The 23,215-nt window shown below is 40.8% G+C and overlaps 1 protein-coding gene across 1 annotated transcript; it reads left to right on the forward strand.

Annotated features, from left to right (window-relative positions):
- Positions 1–2,196: 2,196 nt before the first annotated feature.
- ECRG4 (ECRG4 augurin precursor) lies at positions 2,197–20,569 on the forward strand. The gene is made up of 4 exons (XM_007959500.1): positions 2,197–2,275; positions 10,390–10,437; positions 13,242–13,399; positions 20,408–20,569. Exons 1-4 carry the CDS (start codon positions 2,197–2,199, stop codon positions 20,567–20,569), a joined length of 447 nt encoding a protein of 148 aa, XP_007957691.1.
- The last annotated feature ends 2,646 nt before the right edge of the window (positions 20,570–23,215 follow it).

Raw genomic sequence — 23,215 nt, forward strand, 5'->3', positions numbered from 1 at the left:
AACTGTGAACATGCGAGGATGAGATGAGAAGACGTGAAATACAAATCTGCTGCCAAAGATGGGGAAAGGAAAAAAAAAAAAATTTCCAGGGAGGAAGCTGTCCTCATTGGCTACATAAAGTCAGTTCTGATCATATCCTAGTTGAGAGAAGAGATTTAGTACTCCTCGAGATTAGGGGGAGGGAGGGAGTGAGGAGAGAGGGTTGCTTTCTACAAGGTAAATAACAGATGACAATTTATATCCTTAATTTTTGTTCTAAACCAATCCAAACAGAACTTTTGTTTTCTATTTGCTTTGATTTTCTTCCTAATTATACATTTCTTGTTCTTGAGCAAAAGTAAATTTATGCCTATTTGCTTTTTCAAATCCTACTTTCCATTTTGCCATTTCTCTCAGGGATTATAGGTGTTTCTGCAGCCTAACGTGATGTAGACCATTATCTTTCTCATACTGGCTCTTTGGGCAGCCTGCACAATCTGTCATTGTTATCCTCCCAGGCTTCCCTCTCACTTTGTCTTTTCTCAGCTACCATCTGCCTTTTCTAGCTCAGTGCTAAAATATTTCTCTCTCACTTGCTGGGGAAGGAGTCCAATTGTATGACATGGAGAGCTAATTATCAGGTGAGATTGTAAGCACTTACCACTGGAAGGTATAAAAAGTGAGGAATGAGATTAAGGAAAGAGGCCATCAACTGAGTTTCTTTCAGATCAAATCTTGGCTGGGAAGGGCCCTAAAGGTAACTTTACATTCCACCATTTTGCAGACAGGCACAGAGAGATTAATTAGATGACTTGTTCAAGGTCACAAAAAGTTGGGACAAGTTTGTCTTCGTTTTCATTCGTCAAACCACACTGCCTTTTATGGGTCCTCTGTACCTGCGCAGATCTCTAGATTGGGATGGCAGTTTTGTGCTTTGATTAGGTCTTACTTTCCCAGGACCCTTGGGAGCAGTTCTATTCTGCACAATGGGGTCCCTATGAGTTAGAATCAACACAAAGGCAACTAACAACAACAGAATTTTATTTTATTTTTTTCTCTGTCAAACCTATGTATATTCGTTAGTGTAGTCCCATTCGCCTTCCCACACCTATGCAGCTTGCGTGTCTAGCTACGTATCCACTTATAGATTATTGTTATTACTGTCATTGCAGTATGTAATAATATTCACCTCTGTTGCATTAAACTCTCATGCTCCTCCCAAAACAATACTGTAACAGCATTTAAATGTGCATGGATTCCAGAGAACACAATGGGACAGCATTTATTTTTCTAACACTTGCAAAGCTCACCATTTCTTGGTTTCTGAAAGCCTTTTCTACTGGAACTATTTGGGGTAGGATGTTTTCCTGGACTGCAGCTCTGCAGCCAGACTGTGGAGTCTTTCAAAATATCAAAACACATAGATAGCATTGCTAAAGGCATCTGTAAAAGTAATGTTGGGAATTGAGGAAATTCCAAAGGCCACTTTATAAGAAAGGGCAGGAGCAAATCCCTGAGCATTGGAAGATGTGAGATGGAAGAAGAATTTACTCAAAATATGAAGAACAGGAAAATAGCAAATTGGGGTAAGAAGAGAAAATGGAGTAGGACAGCAGAGAAATAAATGAGAGCTGGAATCAGGCAAGTCCTTCCCATCCACCTCCCCACCCATCTCCCCATCTCCTCACCCCCATAGCTGGAAAGCATTTCCCTTTTTCCTGGATTCCTATAGCCTTTCCATATACAGCTGGAACTGAGCTATCACCTCACTGCTTTCTGCATCTGGCAGCACAGGCTGTACTGTATTCAATTCCCAGTGGTTCCCTGTGCACCCCCAACATAATGATGCCGCGCTGGCTTGCAGGGGAGGGACTGCTACCCCTTGGGGTTGAGGGGCATGAAAAGAGACAGCTGGCACCGGGCCGGGAGAGACCGGCTCGGCCAAGAGCGGGCACAGCGGGGCTTCGGTGGCGCTCCCCTTGCGCTCACAAGGCCGCCTTGGCCAGTTGCCCCCTGGCGCGGCGCCGGCCCGCGTCCAGTCCCGCCCCTGTGGGGATGAAAGGGGAGAATTGAGCGGCGCCTGCCCGCGTGTGCCTGGTTTGCGCACGTTGGATAGATAGGACTCCTCTTTCCTGACGTGTGCGCCAGTCCCAACGCAGCGTCTCGGCCTGTGCCCGTGGCCTTGGTACTTCGCTGCACCTCAGCAGCCTTGCGGCTATGGCCGCTTCCTCCGCGCGGCCCGCCATTCTGGCCCTCACGTGGCTGGTGTTGCTCCTGCTACTCTGCCTGGGCCCAGGTGAGTAAGGCTATGCCAGCCACAGATGGTGTCCTGGCTCGACATTGGGCTTGGTTCAAGGTAGCATTACTAAAGCTTCTAGGAAGAAGAGGTTGGTGATGGAAGTGGCGGGAGTAGGAACCCCTCCTTTACCTGGGCAATGGGCAAGAGTTGATAGGGACACCAAGTTTAGAGTTTGACATTTATGTGAGTGCAAAAGTGGCACTTGGGTTGGTTTGGGTGGGCCAAGATCTGCGGGATAACCTTGGGGAAGATTGAGGGCCAGGCGTTCAAAGGGTGGTGGTGGTGATAGTGGTATGAAGGAATTAATGTAAGGAGCAAAGAGGTAGTGTAGTGAGGCCTTTAAGAAGGATTGTGCCTCCTAGCCCCAGGGGAAGGCAAATGGCATCCTCACCTCCATTCCCTTCCAACTAGTCACTAGGCAACAGAGTTTGTGCTGCACTTCACAGCAAGGTCAAGTTCCAGCTCTCCAAAGTGCTGGGCCAGGCTTCACACCCCAGATGGGTGAAACCTTCCTTTTCTACTTCATGGGATCCTCAACAGCTCTGCTGAAAGTTCCAGGTTCATTCCGTATAGAAGTATACATTTTTCACACACGTCCAAAATGAAGCAGGGTGCACAGATATTTAAACCCTGGAAGTCCAGGGTCACTTTCTAAAAAAAGGCAGGAGCAAAGCCCTGAGCCAGGGACGATGGGAGATAAGGGAGGCAGGGGAGAAATATTAATGCAAAATGTGAAGGAGCACACAAAGACAGTAAGAGTGAGTGTTGGAGTGAGAGAAGAAAATGAGGTAGACCAGAAGAGAATAAGAGCTAGAATCAGCCAAGTCCTACCCCCAACCAACTCTTGAGAACTGCAATCTGAAGTAGTGTGTTTTGTCCTGATCTGCATTGTATAATCCTTTATGGTTCACAAGTAGCCTCGTGTATACACAAGTGCCTGTGCTACTTAACCTGCCTCGATGGGGATATTGTGGCCCCACCTTTACTGGTAAGGGTACTTGTGCTAGAAGGAGTTAAATAATTTGCTCAAGTAAATTCATAATGAGCCCACCAGATCCTACTTCCTTCCATACATGTGCTTTATCCACAAAAAGTCACAGGGCGCTGTATAATGTAAATTGAAAGTAAACTTGGCTGTTCAGCTTCTGTATTCTGCTCATTCAACACAGGCATGGAAAACTAAACTCACTGGTGAGGTGGGGAGCCCTCCAGTCACTTTAACAGTAGGGGTCCTGTTCAACTGGGGAGGATTACAGATGTTCTAGTTTACAACCACAGGGATTGCTAATCAATAATTTTCTATTACATGACTGACTTACTTCCCCCACATTGTTCCTTCTGTTGTAAGAAATACATCTGAATAAGCACTGGCTATAAACCATCCCTTTTCAGAATCCATATTTTATTTAATTCCTACCAAGAAGTTAGCAAGAAGACTTGATTAAAGTATTATCACCATTGAGCTAAAGTATGATAAATTCTTCTGACATACATGAAAATCTGCATATGTAGAGTCCCCAAAAAGGCTGTATGCTACCTATAATAATTTCATGAAGAAAATTCCCTTCTTGATCAATTTATTAATAGTTGGCACCTACAAAGGGGCATCTTGCAATTCTGAAACTTTTGGGAGCTCAAATGCCAGGTAACTGGGTTTGATAAATTAGGGGGAGCCTGTTATCACACCCAGAAAGAGTAAATGATGATGTTGGATTAAAAAAATCCATAATACAGGGGAGAAAAAAGCTACAGCTATTAATTTGTTTTTTATTCCATTATTCAAATAAATTTAGTTTGGTGTCCAATTATATGTATTAATATTTATAGTTCAATGTGTAGTAACTGGTACCATGGCAACATTAACAGTTAATAATTTAGGACTTATCCATGCTTTCCAGTTGTGTAGGTGAAATTTGGTGACACATTTCTCAACCATTAGTGTGTATGTGTGAGTATACAGATATGTTGTTGTTGTTGTTATGTACCGTCGAGTCGGACCCGACTCATAGTGACCCCTCCTTGGGTTTCTGAGGAAGTATCACTACAGAAGTAGATTGCCCCATCTTCCTTCCAAGGAGTGGCTGGTGGGTTTGAACCGCCAGCCTTCTGGTTAGCAGTCAGATGCCTTAGGCACTATGCTACCAGAGCTCCCATATAGATATGTATGTGTAATATATATATATATATATATATATATCTGCAAGAAATTGCAACCTTGCTACTAATGCCTAAAACCAATGTCTATTTCAACAACAAAACTACATTCCATTCATTAATTGTTAAGCACTTTTACAGAAAGCAGATAGGTGGAGAAATAATATTTAATTCTGTGTGTGCTACTCTGTGAGTTGTTAGAGATCAACAGATGTTAAGATATTAATGAATAATAATATTAGTGTCTTCTTTGACAAATGTTTTCAGATTTTTTTTCATTGACTCGTAAGGTTGGAGGGGAAGTATAAACTTTAAGAGTAGTCCCACCCTCATCTAATGAAATCATCTCCTCTTGTCAAATGCTCACCTCCATTTATTTATGCTCAAACATCTCCAGGAATTCTTGACTGGAAACATCTGGGGGAAAATCATTCCATCTTTGGATGACTGCCCAGCTGTTGGAAACCTCACTTCATGCCCTAATCTACAACTGAGTGGTCTGTTAGATCTGTAGCACTGCTCCCAGAAGTTTCGTTCCTCATAGTTAAACACCTAAGTTCTTTTAATTTTTTCTCATATAATGAATGTTTGGGCCCCTGTCCACTCTGGATGTTTACCTTTGACCACAACTTCAGTCTTTCTATGAACTTCTTAAAGTCTCATGAACTGTACAACATAGTTGAAGGGTGGTCTGATCAAAGAAGTCCTGGAACAGAAACTGGACAATCATTTCCTTTTTTTTTTTTTTTCCAAAATGCTATCCTTTTATTAAAGCAGCCTAAGAATGCCATTTCTTTTTAAAGAACCACATCACTGTAGACCAACTGAGTGTAGAAAATGAAAACCACAGAATCTCTTTGATGGGCTGCTACATACTGTGCTACTATATTAACCCAGCCTCCCTTTGGAAGACATGAAGACAACACCATCTTTGCCCCTCCAGTAAGTCAGCATCCTTCCCAGAGATGTTGTGGTCCCTAGAGATTCTTTGTGGCTGTGCCATGAAGCCTGTAAAACTACGGTGACCATATAATTTATCATCCAAGATGGAACACTTTTGAGAGTGAAAGGAGGCACTATCATGAATTATGCCAGGACAACAGGCATAAACTAGGACTGTCCTGGGAGAACCATAAGGGTGATCACCCTACTCATGAATCATGAGGTTGGCATTTGAGTGTTAAACAAGTTGGGGAAGTCACAGCAGAATTCCTTTCCTATCTCAAAGACCAGGCCAGCAAGCTCCTTGACTGGTATAACTATTCCAAAGGCAGTCAGGTAGACTCAAAGGGGATTCAAATTCAAGTGCCTACAGAGGACTAGGGAAATAAGTGAAGTAGATGAAATGGCAGCTTACGGACGGACCATGGGGTATACTGAGTGAATTTGGCTTAAAGGTGTTCAGATTCAACATTTGTAGATACTGGGCTCTCTAATAAAATGCATCTGCAGGCAGAGTTCAGCTGTGGGCAGTTAGTTTATGATCCTTGGCTATGGATGTGTTTTCTCTCCCCAACTACATAGTAAATTCTTGATCTTATTGGATCACAAATACTTGTTAATTTTCTGGTGAAAACTAGGCTCCTATTCCCAGAAAACTGTACCTTTGCAGATGTACATACAATTTTCAATACCTTTCCAGACTCCTGAACCCTGTTCATGAACAGAGAAGATACCAGGTTAAAGACTCTTTCTAAAAAAAAATGGTTTTGGACATAGGATACCAGAGTTTTTTTCTTTTCTTTTTTTCCTCCAGGGGCTTTGGGTTGTTCACTTCACAGAAGACAAGCCTTATACATTTACGTAACATTTGAGAATCAGAGTTTTTTCTTCTTCCATGCAAGTTTAAAGCAAATCATTCTATAGGTCTTTAGACAGGTTAACTGGGTGGTGGTGGAAGGGGGTTCAATCAGGCCAGATAGGTTATTTTCTATTAAAAGTATTGGACTCATTAGAAACACTGTTAGAATGGAATAAAGACAATAAATGGTACAAATAATGCTGGATTATAACATGATATGAACAAACTACAAAACTGGGCTGAGTATTTAGAGAGCGGATGTGTCATTTCCCTTCTTCTGTAGATCACCCCACTTGCTTGCTTTTTGCTGCAACCAGGTGTCTGCAAGTGCATGGCCCCATCAAGGAGGGGCTGCAGATTCACTCCAGGTCTAAAACTCAGGATATTAGGAAAATAAACCCAGTTTTAACCACTCTAAACTTAAAAAAAAAGAGCTCTGGTGGCATAGTGGGTAATGCATTTGGCTGCTAACCAAAAGGTGGGCAGTTCAAACCCACCAGCTTCTCTGCGGTAGAAAGATGAAGCAATCTACTTCTGTAAATATTTACAACCTTGGAAACCATATGGGGCAGCTCTACTCTATCCTATAGAGGTCATTCTGAGTCCAAATTGACTTTATGGCAGTGGGTTTGATTTTTGGTTTCAACTTGAATGAAGGCACGCATGCTGGTGGCCCAATGATTACTTCCTCAGCTGCTAACTGAGGTTGAGGATGATGTATGGAGCCCACCCAGTGGCTCTGCGGGAGAAAGACCCAGTGATCTGCTTCTGTTGAGATTATAGCCAAGTAAACCCAATGGGGCAGTTCTACTCTGTAACACATGGTCACTGAGTCAGAATTGACTTGACAGCACCTAACAACAACATACTTGAATGAAGTGTTCTCAATATTTCAGCCTACATTTTAATGAGCAGAGAGTGAATTGAGAAAAATAGTAAACTTTCTTGACTGAACGAAAACACATTTAAAATTTTTTATAACCCCACCCCAAAGGAAAGGAAAAGAAAGAAAACAAACAAGTCAAAAAATATTTGACCTGAATTCCCTTTAAAAACTATCCCATGTAGACAGGATCACAGGGAGATACAAGTTCTGATTTTACATTGAATATGAGAGAAGTAAGGCACTTGACTGCTAACCGGAAGGCTGGCCATCAGCCACTCCTTGGAAGGAAGATGGGGCAATCTACTTCTGTAGAGATAACGCCTTGGAAACCCAAGGAGGGGCTGCTATGGGTCTGGTCCGACTCAATGGCAAATAACAACATGAGAGAAGTAACCCCTATAGAAACAGAATGTGTCATTTTGTGACATCAGAGATGGCAGGTTATTTACTTGTGAGCCACAGGAGGAGTTGCTGCTTTGGGCACTGTAAGCATAATGGTGAGGAGCATGGAATCTGGAGCAGACTACTTGGGTTCAAATCCCAGCTTCACCATTTACTTATTCTTTGACTTTGAAAAAATTTCTTAATCTTCCTGTGCTTTAGTTTTCTCGGCTATAAAATGGGGGTAATAATAGAATTTATACCATAAGAACATTGTGAAGATTAAATAAATGAATACACTTAAAACCCAAAGAGTAGTGCCTGACATATAATAAGCATTATATAAGTTATATAAATCTCTTTCCAGCTTACTTTTTTTTTGGAAAATCAAAACGCACTATTTGTATATATACACACCCAAAATGAACACTAAATCAATGTTTTGAGGTCCAAAATAGTTGAGCATGTGCATATCTGGTTACCCATGTATGTCTGTTTCCTATGGCTGCCATAAATGGGATGGGTTATCCAAAAAGCAAGGTAAGCACAAGCTTACTTGTGCTTACTTAATAATTTGTAGTGAACACATTACATGTTTTCTTACCACATGACTCTGCCTTGTCAAGGACCGTAAATTTGAAAAGAGGTTTTGATTCTGTAGGAAGGTGTTGTGGGGTTGGGAGAGAGACAGATGTCAGCCATACCTAGAAGCAGAATCTTCGATGTGATGAAAAAGTGTGAAATTGTTCACTACAAATTAGTAAGTAAGCACAAATAAGCCCATGCTTACTTTGCTTACGAGCAATCTGACTCTTGCCATAACAGTTTGAATGCCTTCAACACAACCACACTGGGTGGTTTAGAACAATAGAAATTTATTCCTTCAGAGTTCTGGAGACAAAGTCCAAAATCAAGGTGTTAGCCGGGCCATGCTCCTCTGAAGGTTCTAGGGAAGAATCCTTCCTTGCCTCATCCTAGCTTCTGGTGGACTCAGGGATTCTTTAGTTTGTGACAGTATAATCCCAATGTCTGCCTACCTCTCACTTCACATAGCCTTGTCTGTATCCTCTTTTCTTATAAGGATACCAGTCATTGGATTTAGGGCCTGTCTTAATTCCAGTATGATATAATTTAAGAACCTTAACTAATTAGGAGCTCTGGTACCATAGTGCCTAAGGCTGATACAAACTAAAAACCTTAACTAATTGCATACACAAAATCCCTATTTGCAACTAAGCATGAATCTTTTTTTAAAAATTGTACTTTGGGTGAAAGTTCACAGAGCAAATTCATTTTCCATACAGCAGTTCATACACATTTTGTCTCATGACATTGACTGCGATTTCCCACAATGCTACAGCTCTATTCCCACTTCCTCCCGGTCGTTACCTCTTCCCTGTGTCCTTCCTTCCCATGCACTCCTGCCCCTCCATCTCCCTGTGCATACACTGCTGTTGTGTTCTCCAATGATTGATCTCTCCAAGGTGTGTATCTACCTGATGTAAATGTTCAGCTCATATGCTGGTCTTTATTTGGCTGGAAGCCATGAGAGTGAGTTCAATTCCAGACCTGAAGGGGAGCTGGGGGGCATAGTCTCAGGGGTTCCATCAGACTCTATCTGACCAGCAAACCTGGTCTTTTTTTTTTTTTAATGATTTTGAGTTTTGTTCCACATTGTTCTCCCACTCTATCCAGGATCTCCTACACAGGTCCCTTTCCAAGTGGTTGACAGTGATAGCCAGGCACCATCTAGTTCTTCTGGCCTCATGGTCATAAAGGCTGAGGATCACATGGTCTATCAGTCCCTTGGTCTAATTGCTTCCGTGCATCTTTGGTTTACTTCATTCTTCTTTTCTCTGGACAAGGAGAGACCCATCATTGCATCTAGATGGCCACTTGCAAGCTGTTAAGATCTCAATTGCTAGTCACCAAAGCAGGATGTGGAACAATATTTTTGCATAGTATGTTATGCCAATTGAGCTAAGCATGCATCTTAAAGTTTAGTTAGACTTGAGTTTTTGGAGGACACTTTTCAACCCACTAGGGGATAGTGGCGGTTTCAATGGTAGAATTCTCACCTTCTGTGTGAGTGACTGGGTTTGGTTTCTGGCCACTGTACCTCCACCACTTTATCAGAAGGGGCTCGTATGTTGGTATTATGCTGAACAGGTTCCCATGGAGCTTCCAAACTAAGATGGATTAGGAAGTAAGGCTTGGCAATCTACTTATGAAAAGTTAGCCAATGAAAACCAATCACAGTGGTCTAATCCATTGAGTAGGGAGTTACCATGAGTTGAGGGCTGACTCCACAGCAAACAACACCAACATTAAACCTGTTAAACCATGAAAGGTGAAAGTTGCCTGGGAGGTAAACAGAACAGATGGGATAATATGACATACTGGCTAAAACAGAACAATGTCAGTCTTCCTTGGGAATACCTCAAATTGAATGCCTTTGGTCAGCTATAGTCATGGTCACCAGTATTAGCCACAGGTAGCCTGAGATTTCTTTTCTCTGTATGATGGGTAATGTGACAAACATTAAATCCTATAACTGATGACTTAGTGATACACCATTGTCTTGGCAGGAAGGAAAGGAGCAAGGCCAATGTAGGAAGGATAGTTTTCCATAGGTATAAATATGGTGATGAAGGAAGAATGATGGGGAAAATCCTTATATCAATCGTGACCTCATCTCTGGTGCTATTACATGGGATGGCGGCTGCTAAGAGAAACCAATCTTTTAACATCTGCACTTTGCTGTATTGCCAAGTTGCCAACTCAAGGGGTGGGGGCATGCAGTTCTTTCCTCCAACTCTGATTTGTGCATTTGAGAAATTAAAGCCTTCAGTGCAACTCTAAAACAGATTTCTATTTTCATTGTTTTAGGTGGCATAAGTGGAAATAAACTCAAGCTGATGTTTCAAAAACAGGAAGGTAAGTATACCCCCAGTGGATAAAGGTTGTATTTTCAACTGGCTTAAAATGAAATGCCCATGTTGAATGTGCTCACTCGAGACCTGTATTTGGAAAATCAAAAGTGTTTACTCCTTAAAACATTAGGAGATCTGAAGGGCTTATTCTGTGGGTGTGTGGTGTAGTATTTTATTAGATAAATATTATTGCCAGTAAATGTTTGAAGATTGTTTTACTGAAAGCTGTCTGTGGACTCAAAAATAAAAGAAACAGTATCACAGTGTTAATTGAATGCTGTTTATTTTGGAAGCATGGAACACTTTAGGGCACATACCTAAATTTAGAAAGTAGGAAGTAGAGAACATTGAACCTTGGTTGGTGGAGTACTCAGGGAAGGGATTGTTATGGAACTCTATATTCAATTAGCTATTCATAGGGGTGAGGGAGGTGAAACGGAAAAACCTTTTTATTACTAAACCATGTTGTGCAAATTGCCTCTAAGATAAATGTGGTAAGCAGCCAATCATAGTAGAACTAGAGAAGTCTGGGATCTTTGAAATACCGGCTCAGGCCAGATCTAATCCAATAGATGAACTGAATCAATTAAATCTGTTGTGTGGTGTTTCCCTCTCTGAATTTTTATTTTTATCCATAAAATGAAGACATCTAAATTTTGACTACATTTCTAATGGGAGCATTTAAATGGTTTATTCTTTTTCCCCTTTCCTAATGGAGGATTCTAATAGGTTGAATTTCTGAGTGGTGCAAACAGCTAACATGTTTGGGTGCTAACTAAACGGTTGGAAGTTTAAGTCCACCTAGAGGTTCCATTCAAGTTCTGGTGATCTCCTTCTAAAAAAATCAGGCATTGAAAACCCCATGGAGCACAGTTCTACTCTGACACACATGGGTTGCCATGAGTTGGGGTCGACCCTACGGCAGCTGGTTTTCTGTTGTTGCTGTTGTTGTTATGTGCCGTCCAGTCGGACTCGACTCATAGCGACCCCTCCTTGGGTTTCCAAGGCAGTATCACTATGGAAGTAGATGGCCCAACCTTCCTTCCCAGGAGTGGCTGGTGAGTTTGAGCCGCCAGGCTTCTGGTTAGCAGTCAAGTGCCTTTCAGGTAGGCTGATATCTCCTCTGCAAAGGGGGCCTTAGAGCCTTTACTGTCATACTTCCCCATTAGCCCCTTTGAGGTCCCTCACGGGTATCTGGAGCATATGTTGCCCCTCTCAGGGGCAGAGTTTCTAGGGGAGCTCCCCCTATTACAGAGCTTCTAGCATCCTTCCCAGTATTTCCAGCACTCATGGGTCCCTGATATCTGAGGCTGTGTGAAAGGCCCACCTCACTGGGCTGGGTAGCTGTTCCAAACCTGTCAACTCAAAGGATGCTCAAGGGTGACTGGATGTTGTCAGAGGTCCAGCCTATTGAAGGTGGGTCAGAGAACAAACAATTGGGATAATCAGACCCCCTCAGCCTTTACTCAGTTCAAGCCAGGAATATGTATTGAGCACCTACTGTGTACAAAACATTATAAACAGTGCTGAGGAGAATGTACAGATGAATAAGAGGTAAAAAAAGAAATTAACTTTGTTAATACTTCTTGGTATCATCAACAAATACATTAGACACTTTACTTACATTGTTTTTTTCTTCATAATAACACTGGGATAGAGAGTGAGAGGACAAAGGCTCAGAGAGGTTCAGACAGAAGAGGCAAGCGAAACGGCACAGCTGGGGAAGGGCAGCGCCTTCCCTTAAGAACATCCTGCAGAAGGGGTACATTCTAAATAATTAAGACTGATGGACAGACATTGGAGGAAGCAGTGTTAAAGCACGGGCTAGTACCATTCAAGACTATTGAATCGTCAGTGATCACACACTGTGAGGCCCAGAGATAGTAACCTAGGGTGGCGTTGTATTTTAGCAAACTGATGTGAGAACTTGGCTGTGCCACTAGACTAAGTCTAGTTCTTACTCTTTCAGGGACCATTATCCCAGTTTTTTCTAACTTTGCCTTCTAAGCAAGTATAATCCTTTCATTTGTACATTTTGTAACATATACCATGTATGTGTGTGCTACTAGACACCTAGTTCAATTACCCATGGGGTAAACCAACTACTCAGTGGTTCCTGGGTGGCACAAATGATTAAGCATTCAACTACTAACTGAAAGGTTGGTGGTTTGAACCTGCCCAGAAACGTCTTGGGAGAAAAACCTGGTGATCTGCTTCTGAAAGGTCACAGCCTTGGAAACCCTATGGAGCGCAGCTCTATTCTGCAACACGTGGGGTTGCCATAAATTGAAAACAATTTGATGGTAACTGGTGCTCCAGTGGTGCAGTGCCTAAGGCATTTAACTGCTAACCAGAAGTGGTGGTTCAAACCCACCAGCCACTCTGTGGAAGAAAGATGGGGCAATCTCTTTACATGAAGATTTATTGCCTTGGAAACTAAGTGGGGGGGGGCTCTGTTAGTTGGAGTTGACTTGATGGTAGTGGGTTTTTTTTTTTTTTTTTGCTGGTAACTGGTAAGCCACAACTTCCTGCCTGAGTCCTAGGGCATGGTGAGTGGGCTGCAGATAAGTTGAATTTTCTTCCTATCCTGAAGTCTAGAAGCTGAACATTCACTTGTGCATAGTGAGGAGAGCTTACTAACGAGAAACTTGGGAAACTGATGGCTTGAGGCTGTATTTTACGCAAGCCATGCTAAAGAATGAAAGTGAGAGACCTATCTTTTCTATGGTGGAGTGGGAACAGGATATATAACCTCAGTAAGAAAATATAATTATTTGTACTTTGGGGATGGGAAATTGATCATTTCAGTGTCTCCTACAACAAAGACTAAAGTGGCTGTTGGTGAGAGCAAAGCAAAAGAATTCTTGAGCAGCCTGAAACGCCAGAAACGGCAGCTGTGGGACCGGACTCGGCCAGAAGTGCAGCAGTGGTACCAGCAGTTCCTCTACATGGGCTTTGATGAAGCTGTAGGTAACCTTTCCTTTTGGAGGTCTGACTTCCTACTAGGTCGTGTGGTGGGGGATGAGGAATGGAAATAGAAAATTTAGGCTTCATTATTCATCCTGTAAGTATTAAATCCCCCCTCATATTCCAAGTGCTATCTAGGCATTGAATGACATTACCAACATTGTAAGCACATCAGCTGAAATGTTCCTCCATCATGTGAAGCCCAGATCAGAATCTCTCCAGTGAGGGCATGTCTGGAAGGTGGGATTCCAGAGGAGCCACAGGCCAAAATGGCTAGGGCCTAGGTTGATTAAGGAGACTGGGTGGTGCAAATGGGTAATATGCTAGGCAGCTAAATTAAAGGTTGGAGGTTTGAGTCCACCTAGAGGCACCTCTGAAGACAGGCCTGACTATCAAGTTCTGAAAAATCAGCCACTGAAAACTCTGTGAAGCACGGTTCTACTCTGACACTCATAGGGTCACGTGAGTCAGAGTCGACTTGACCACACTGGTTTTTTTGTTTTGTTTTTAGATTTATGAAGAATCTGATTTTCCTAGGAAACCTTTTAACTTATCTGTACAATTTTGCCTGGGTGTCCTCAAAATAACTCACAATGCCCTAAAATGTTTCCAATTTTCTTGAAGAAAATGTCAGAAATAAAAAGATCGGTACAAAGACTTATAAGGATAATTGAAGGAGGTCAAAAGTGTCTTAAAAGGAGAGACAGGTCTTAATGGATGTTTCTTGGAAAAATTTGCCAATGCATATGAGGAAAAAGAAGATTTTTAGTTCATATGCCTAAGAAAACTGAAAACCAAACTTGCTGCCATTGAGTTGATTCCAATTCATAGTTACCCCCAAAGGATTTCCAAGGCTATAATCTTTATGGAAGCAGACTGTCTTGTCTTTTTCTCGCAAAGTGACTGCTGGGTTCAAACCACTGACCTTTGGTTAGCAGCCCCATACCTTTACCACAGCACCACCAGAGCTCCTTTTGTTCATGTACCTAGAGAACTTCGATAGAGAAATTCACTGAATTAAGGGAAAAGAATATTTATAATCACATGCCCAACTGGTAAGACTATGGCAGGGGAAAGTTAGATAAGAGTTAAAATCTTAGGTTCTGCTGCACAGGATAATTTTTACTTATTTTCTTTTATTGCGATATGGAAAGTTTATAAAGCAAATTCATTTTCCATACAGCAGTTCATATACAGTTTGTTTCATGACATTGATTGCAATCCCCATAATGTAACAGCTCTCTTCCCACTTCCTCCCTGTGGTTACCTTTTCCCTGTGTCCTTCTTTCCTATGCATTCCTGCCCTCTGAGCTCTCCTACACAGGATTATTTTTACAGAATGATTGACAGGAATGAATTTAGCACTTGTTATGAGAGGTGTATGTGAGACTTAAGAGACACAGAGCATATGTAACCTGCACTACCCAGGCAGGTGCTAGATGAGTGTTTCATGAGCAGCTCAAATTGAGACAGCTGAAAACATTTTTCCAAATGGGCACAATGTTCATATTGGGTATGGATGGAGGGTGCAATTAAAATATTGCAGTGGTTGAGAAAAAAATTAATTCTTTAGAAGCATCATTTTCCATGGCTGCATAAAATTTAAATCATGCAGATGTATCACAATTTCCTTCTCATCCCCCACCATTATCTTCTTCTTCTTCTTTTTTTTTTTTTTTTAATGCATTTTATTGCAATATAATTCAGGTACAGTGAAATACACAAAACTAAAGTGACATGGGTCAATGCATTTTTTTTCTTTTTGCAGTGTTTCTTCCCCTCCCCACCCCTCCCAACCCTGGCAACCAACAAAGAAAATTTCTGTCCATATATAAACCTTTCCTTGACCCTCCACAACAACAAACTAATACTATATTTGTCCTTCTGTGATTGGCTTTTTTCACTCAGCATAATGTCCTTCAAGTTCATCCATATTATGCGGTATTTTGCAGACTCTACATTATTCTTTAGTGTTGCGTAGTATTCCATTGTGTGTATGTACTATAGTTTGGTCATCCACTCTTCCACTGATGGGCACGTGGGTTGTTTACATCTTTTTGCTATTGTAAATAGTGCTGTGATGAACATGAGTGTGCATGTATCTCTTCCTATCCTGGTTCTCACCTCGATATATACCTAGTAATGGGATTGCTGGGTCAAATGGTATCTCCAACCTTCTAAGGAATCACCATATTGCTTTCCACAGTGGTTGTGTCGCTTCACAGTCACACTCAATTGGATTGTTAATTCCTTTGGTGTTGAGGCGTTGGAGTTTTCCATCAGTCTTAGAGATAGGTCCCTTGCCAGATATGTAATTATCAGCAAATATGAATTTGTTGCTGTCATTTTTGTCATGTGCTTTTTCATTGTGTCAATTTCTTTTTTCCATACAATTTTCTATGCTGAGCTTGTTTTGTTTATGAATCATGTTACCACTTCCTTCATTGCTATTGTTTTAGTATTTGCTGAATATTTATGCTTGTCCTCTTTTTTATTTTGATGTGAAGGTTTATCACTTTTCTTTGAGGTTATCCTGTGATTTATAGTTTTCTTCCCAAGTTTAGAACAGTCCATTCTATCTTGTAGTTGTCTTGACTTCCCTACCTTCTAGAAGTTCTGCAATGACACATTTATTCCCTCTTTTGGTTTGTAGTTGTCCTTATTTGTCAATTGATGTCTCTGGTTCCCTGTTTACAATCTTGTAGGCTTCTTTATTTTGGATACTTCCAAAGCTGGGTTAGTTTCTGGGTTATATCATCATGTGAGTTAATGGTCAGTTGTTGTTGGCTGTTGTTGCTTCTCTATCCAAAGGGCTCCCTTTAGCATCCTTTGTAAGGTTGGTTGGTTTTAACTAATTCCTTTAATTTCTGCTTATCTGGAAATGTCTTAATTTCACCATCATATTTGAGGGACAATTTTGCTGGGTACATATTTTTTGGTTGGAAATTTTTCTCTTTCAGGGTTTTATATATATACCATCCCATTGTCTTTTCACCTGCATAGTTTCAGTCAAGAAATCCAATTGGTTGCCCCTTGTACGTAACTTTTCATTTTTCCCGTGCTGCTCTCATGATTCTTTCTTTCTCTTTGGTTTTGGTAAATTTGATGATGATATGTCTGTGTGATTTTCTATTGGGGTCTATCCTGTGGGTTCATTAGACTTCCTGAATGGATATATTCTCATCTTTCAGCATACCAGGAAATTCTCTTCCAGCAAATCTTCAACAATTTTCTCTGTGGTTTTATTTGTCTCTTCCTGTTCTGGAATTCTGATTACACATAAGTTATTTCTTTTGATGGTATCCCACATGAGCCTTAGGCTTTCTTCATTTTGTTTTGATCTTTATTCTGATTGATTCCTTTCCAAAGAAGTGTTCAGGTATTTGCCTTCAATCTCCCTAATTCAGTCTTCAATTGATTCAATTTGCTCCTTTGCCCATTCATCTATTTCTGAAATTTTAGTATTAATCTTCTGGATTTCTGTGTGTGGATTTTGTATCATATCTAATTTTTCATTTATTTTGTCATTTTGTTCTTGTATTGTCTGTCGAAATTGTTTTAGGGTTTTTTCTGTATTTTCCTTGATCTGTCTCTCAATTCGTTGAAGATACTTAAATATAATTCTTTTGAATTCTTTATCAGGGAGTTCAAATGCTGTGTCTTCCTCAGGGATGTGTTTTGAGTCTGTATCCTGGTCCCTTGTTTCTCCTGCTTTATCTTGCTTCTTTGTGTGGACTATGATGGTCTGTTGTCTCCAAGGTATTGTGACATTTTTGTGTTTATATTTAATTGGTGACTGTATGTTGGAATGACTTACCCATGATTTTCATTTTCTTTGTTTTGTTTGTATGTTATCTATGCAAGCAGGGTATTGTGCTCCTCTATTCGCTAGTTGACAGCACTAGTTCACCACCTGTCTCCTTTCATGTTGTCAGCCTCTCATATGTCCCTGCCAACCTTGGCAAACAGAGCCTATTCTTAGGTCCCTGGAATACAAATGAGAACGCTATCACTTTAAAATCCAAAATGGTTGCCACTTATAAAGATTCAAAATGGCTACACCCTCGGTCACTTTAAATATCCAAAATAGCTGCTACATGTAAACAATCAAAATGGCTGCATCCTCCAGACAGTGGAAAGTCAACAGCTTAGGTTGTCTCCATCCTTGCTATTTCCCTTCCTAGTCATGGGCCACCAATGCAGTTGTCCCTGCAGCCGTTGGTGAACAAGGCTGATCTTTAGGTCAATCCTCAGGTCCCAACACCACTTGGAAATATTCAGGTTGTTAATCCCATCAGAGTAGCTGACAGTTTGCAGCTCGGACTATCTCTGTACTCACTGTTTTCATTCAGTTTTTCCACTAGTTGGTGCCTAATGCACTTCTGTATAGTTCCTTTCAAAGCTCAAGGCTCCAGGATTATCTTCTGTATCTCTGTCAACTGGTTTTTCTTTTCTTTGTTGAAGAGGGTCTGTGTCACTTGTCTGTCTATTCCTCCATCTTACTGGAAGTCCCCACCATTATCTTCTTGCTAACTGAAATATAATTTTTATTTTCTATTCAAGTAACTAAACACATACAGGCAAACTCTACCAGGCATGATTCTAAGCATTCTATGAATTAACTTAACATTCACAACCTAAAAGGTGGATGCCATTATTTGTAACATTATTGTATAGTTTGTTCCTTACTGAAAATTATATTCTGGCCAATGGGATTACTGGGGCTAACGGTCATAGTTAATGGTTTTCAATCCATGTTGAAATATCCCATAAGTCATGTATGAGAGTACCAATTTCTAGCACCTTCAGCATCATCTAGTACTCTCAATGAAAATTGAAAAGAATGCATTTACTGATTTGATAGGTAAAAATGGTATATCATCTTTTAGTAATTTGCACTTCCTTGATTATTGATATTTCCTTAATATTTGGCAGGTATCTATATCAGACAGTTCATTAAAATGAGTCCTAAGAATTTCACAAGGGCAAATAGCTAAAATGTCTGATGACAAAAACAGGATAAAGATGCATATAAAACAAGATTACAGTAACAACATGTGTACTGGAAAGACTGGAAGGAAATACCACAAAATGTTACTGGTGGTTGTCTTTGATACTGAAATTATATGATACCCTTGCTGTTTGGTCCATTCCTACAGATGAGTTTGTACTATTTCTTTATTCATTAAAAAACATTATATTTATTGAAAAAAAATTTTAGCCAAAATCTCAAACAAGCTTATTATAAAATAACAAAAGCCAAGAAGTGAGATTATTTCACTACCATTTTTTTTAATATAATGTGAGAAAAGAAAGGTGGGAATGGAGGCAGAGTTGTCAGTGTCCTCTTAAAGTGGAAGGGGCTGCAATAGGGTCCATAAGCTCACCAAGACTACAGACTCAGCAAATGCAGGTGAGGAATTTGAACCATGCTCTTCAGCATAGCACAAAATGGTCCATTCCTTTTCCTGTCTTCTCACTCAAAGTGGGCAGCTGTTGGCACATACCAATGTACCGGACGGTAGCTTCCAGACTCCCCAGGTTCTCACACATTAGTATTCACAGAATCTTATTAAAAATAAGCATAGATTCATGGGAACAAACCATCAGAAAACATGATCCAAGAGGAGTGGAGTGATGCAAAAGAACCCGCAATTCCTAGCAGGTGGAATGCAGATTTGGATGCAGGTGCCCACTGCTCATACTTTGAGAAACCCTAGCCCTGAAGCCCAAACTTCTGGACAGGCTGACAGCCTACTCAGTCTGGTTCTCTAGGCTCGTATATAGATTAGCTCCCCTCCCTTTTACCCTCACACTAAATCTCTCACCTTATCCTGAACATGGACAAGTGTGAGCCCCAATCTAAATTCATTGTGCACCTTCACCTATACCAAAGAAAGACTTGTTTCTGCTTTTAAAAACATTTAATAGCAAACATCATTTGTCCAAGCCATAAACCTGAATGTCATTCTACATGTCTTACTTTTTTTTTCCCCTTTAATTACTGATAATGCAGTCCTGTGTATGTGAAAGTGTTTACCTTTGTTGTCTGTACCTCTTCATGTCTTCCTTTGTCTTAGTGTTACTGTGCTGGTCATCTTCTCACTCATCTTTAATCCTTCTCTTTTCCTTAACTGAAACTGTCATAGGTTTCTTGAAGGCAGGGGATGTCTTCTTTGTTTTTGGTGATCTTCCAGCACCAAGCACAGTGTCAGACATGCTATGTCCATTTGATAATGTTTCTGGAATGAATAAATGCATACTCTAACCAAAAACACAGGTATAAAAGAGTTACCACTAAAAGCACCAAAAATATTCTGCCCCATAGCTGTAACAACATGCTCATGTAGAGGTTGATTTATTTAGCCAACAGTTATAAAATACCTACTATGTGCATTATATGGGAGCCCTGGTGGTGTAACGGTCAAGTACCTGGATGCTAACCAAAATGTCAGCAGTTCAAATCTACCAGCCAGTGGGAGAAAGATGTGGCAGTCTACTTCGGTAAAGATTTAGAGCCTTGGAAACCTGATGGGGCAGTTGTACTCTGTCCTACAGGTCACTGTGAGCCGGAATAGACTCAACAGCAATGGGTTTTTGGTTTTATGTGCAATATATAGTGGTCCAGGCACAGGAATAGAACAGAAAGGTAAGACTCTCTCCTCTCAAAAAGATGTTGGCAGGGCATAGGGGTCATGCTAAATTGTTACTGCATTTGGAAAAACATCCTTTTTGTCAAAAAGAGAAAAATGTTTAAGTCTGGGGCATATTTAGAACTAGTACGACAAATTTTCAAAGGTATGGGGCCATGCATTCCTCTGGGGCAAAAGAGCTTTTAGCAGTATTTGTTATAGCTGGTTGGTATTGACTTCTGAGCACAGGAATATGATAAGAGTTATTCTTAGTAAGGGTTGTTAATAATTAAAGAAAAACCACCACAGTGAAAAGTCCTAGGTAAGATGTGGTCTAAGAGAGTGTGTCCTTAAAGCAATTCTCTTTTCCTCCAGAAATTTGAAGACGATATCACCTACTGGCTGAACAGAAATCGAAATGGGCATGACTATTACGGTGATTACTACCAACGTCATTACGATGAAGATGCTGCAATTGGCCCGCGTAGCGCCTACAGCTTAAGGCACGGAGCCAGTGTCAACTACGACGACTACTAACCATTACTTTCACACAGTGTAAAGGAACAAGAATGATTTTCTTCATGTATCTCATACTCTCAAACTATTTGGCTTTATTTCAGTGATCTTTTCTACTTGCTTTTTTTCGAATCCTCTGTGGTGAAAAAGAATTAAGCAAAAAAAATATATAAATGCCTTTTCATATTTCATGCAGGGACCTAACAATGCATTTCATTTAAAAATCAGAATAAAAGCACTTTGTTAAAAAAAAAAAAATCTCTGCAAGTTCATTTGGGTGAAAATTAAGCTGGCAACAGTTCTGGTTTTCTTGAAGTTTCTGAAGTTGAATCATCTTTAGAGAAACATCGCTCCACTGTTGTCCCAGTTACACTTCCAAGATCCTTCCCACCACCCCAGGCAAAATCATGGTTCTGAGTAAGAGGCTTTCAGTTTGCTAAAATTCAGTGCATACTAAATGCAAGATATAAAAATCAGCAAAAAGTTAAAAAAAAATAGTAATGAGTATCATGTAAGGTTAGAGAAAATGGTTTGGACAATTCTAATTACTTGACAGCTCAAGCTCTGAAGAATTCAGCAGAAACCCCTAGGCAATCGCTGGTTTTCCTTTCATTTTGGGACTGCACATCCCTTACTTTTGTACCCTCTAAGGGATTACATCTACAAAGATATTCTGTATATGTTTATAATTGTATTCAGTATTTCACTGGCTCCACTGGGAGACTTAGATAGGTTATCTAATTCACCCGACTACTGGGAATAGAACATCTATTTGGTCATTTATTCCAAGAAGTGCTGCTTAGACATTCTTCAGTTTACCTGTGTTTAGGAACACCTCCACAAAACACATAGGATTGCAAAGGAAACCAGTTATATTAAAAAGTTATCAACATTTTAAAAGACAAATTTGTAATAGTAAAACCTGCAAAAAGCTGGAGCCTGAATAAGTCGGGAACCTGTCAGAGAAGGAAAACAAATATTTTCCATTACAATGAGTGATATGAAAGTGGTAAGACTGCACCCTGCGAAAAGCAGAAAACTTGTGACATCTGGAAAAGGCAATCCTGTTGAGTTCTGGCTTTCACAGATTTCACTGTAGTAATGAATGTGCTTTTTTGTGCAATAAATAATAAGATCTAATATTGAGGCTAAGGAGTTCTGGTGGTATAGTGGTTAAGGTATTTGACTGCTAACGAGAAGGTCAGTGGTTTGAACCCACCAGCCACTCTGAGGAAGAAAGATGAGCCTGCTTCCGTAGAGATTTACAGCCTTGGAAGCACAATGGGGGTCGCTATGAATTGGAATCAACTCAATGGCAATGTTTGGTTTGGTTTAGACTGGTGGGGCTGCACAACTACTGTAATTTCAAAGTAGTGACCAAAGAAAATGATATCATGACATCTGCAGCAGGTATAATGTGAGGAAATATCTGATTTCTAACCCACCAGCCACTCCTCGGAAGGAAGATGGGACAATCTACTTCCATAGTGATACTGCCTCGGAAACCCAAGGAGGGGTCGCTATGAGTTGGGTCCGACTCGACAGCACAAAACAACAACAATAAAACCCCTTATTAAACAGGGTTCCCAGTCTAATCCCTGTAATATGCACAGAGTGAAAAGCTTCTGATTGTTCTTAGGATAAAAATGAAAATACTTGATGTATCCTAGGTGGTCTGGCCCCTGGCTCCCTCTTCAATCCCCTTGGCCTCGCTCCCCTTGTTCTGTATTACAGCCACTCTAGCCTTTTAGAGCACCTTGCTAGTCCCTCTCTAGTTTGCCTACTAACTCCAGTCTTCCCTCAATGCTCAGTGTGTCACTTCCCCAACCCAATTTTTCTAGGTGACATCCCCTCACAGAAAATGATATCATGACATCTGCAGCAGGTATAATGTGAGGAAATATCTGATTTCTAAGGGTGACAAAGGCCCAGAGAAGAGCTGATACTGTTGTAGTTGCGACTCAACGGCACATAACAACAACAACAACAAGCTACATATGTAATTAAAGATAAATTTGAGTTAAGGGTTAGTGTAGTACCTAAGGCATTTGACCACTAACCAGAAGGCTGGCCGTTCAAACCCACCAGCCACTCCTCGGAAGGAAGGTGGGGCAATCTACTTCCGTAGTGATACTGCCTCGGAAACCCAAGGAGGGGTCGCTATGAGTCAGTCTGACTCGACGGCACATAACAACAACAACAATTTACTTACTTACCAGATATCTTTCTGTCTGCTAGATAGTAAGGTCTGGGACTGAGAGCATAACTGTCTTTGCTCACTATTGATTCCTCAGGGCCTACCACAAGGCCTGTAATATGTGTTGAATGGATCCTGGCTATACTCGGGAAGCAAAAAACTAATGTAGGCTCAGTTTTACATATAGAGGTCAAAGAGGCTAAATAATACTAAGTGGGTTAGGAACAGAATGGGATTAACTTAGACTTGGGGGTCTTTCCCACACGTTATTTCTCTCCTTCCTCCCCAAGACTAGTACCACCTGCCTGCTAAACTGACCCATGGCCCACTATGGCAGGGTCCCATTTCCTTCCTCTAAAGTATACCATCTCTTGGGACTGCACTCAGCTTGGAAATGGCAAAGTAATATTTCCTCCCATATGACCACTACATTGGCAGGTGGCTGCCTTCTGAGCAGAGCTCAAAGTGAC

Source organism: Orycteropus afer, unplaced genomic scaffold (assembly GCF_000298275.1).
Source record: "Orycteropus afer afer isolate SDZICR_OR568_19922 unplaced genomic scaffold, OryAfe1.0 scaffold00017, whole genome shotgun sequence".
In the NCBI taxonomy this organism is placed as follows: Eukaryota; Metazoa; Chordata; class Mammalia; order Tubulidentata; family Orycteropodidae; genus Orycteropus; species Orycteropus afer.

Excerpts from the sequence above, each read along its gene's own strand:
- ECRG4 (XM_007959500.1), top strand. The coding sequence starts at position 2,197 with ATGGCCGCTTCCTCCGCGCGGCCCGCCATTCTGGCCCTCACGTGGCTG. Across the intron at positions 2,276-10,389 it reads GCTACTCTGCCTGGGCCCAG|GTGGCATAAGTGGAAATAAA; the intron begins GTGAGTAAGGCT and ends TCATTGTTTTAG. Across the intron at positions 13,400-20,407 it reads ACATGGGCTTTGATGAAGCT|AAATTTGAAGACGATATCAC; the intron begins GTAGGTAACCTT and ends CTTTTCCTCCAG.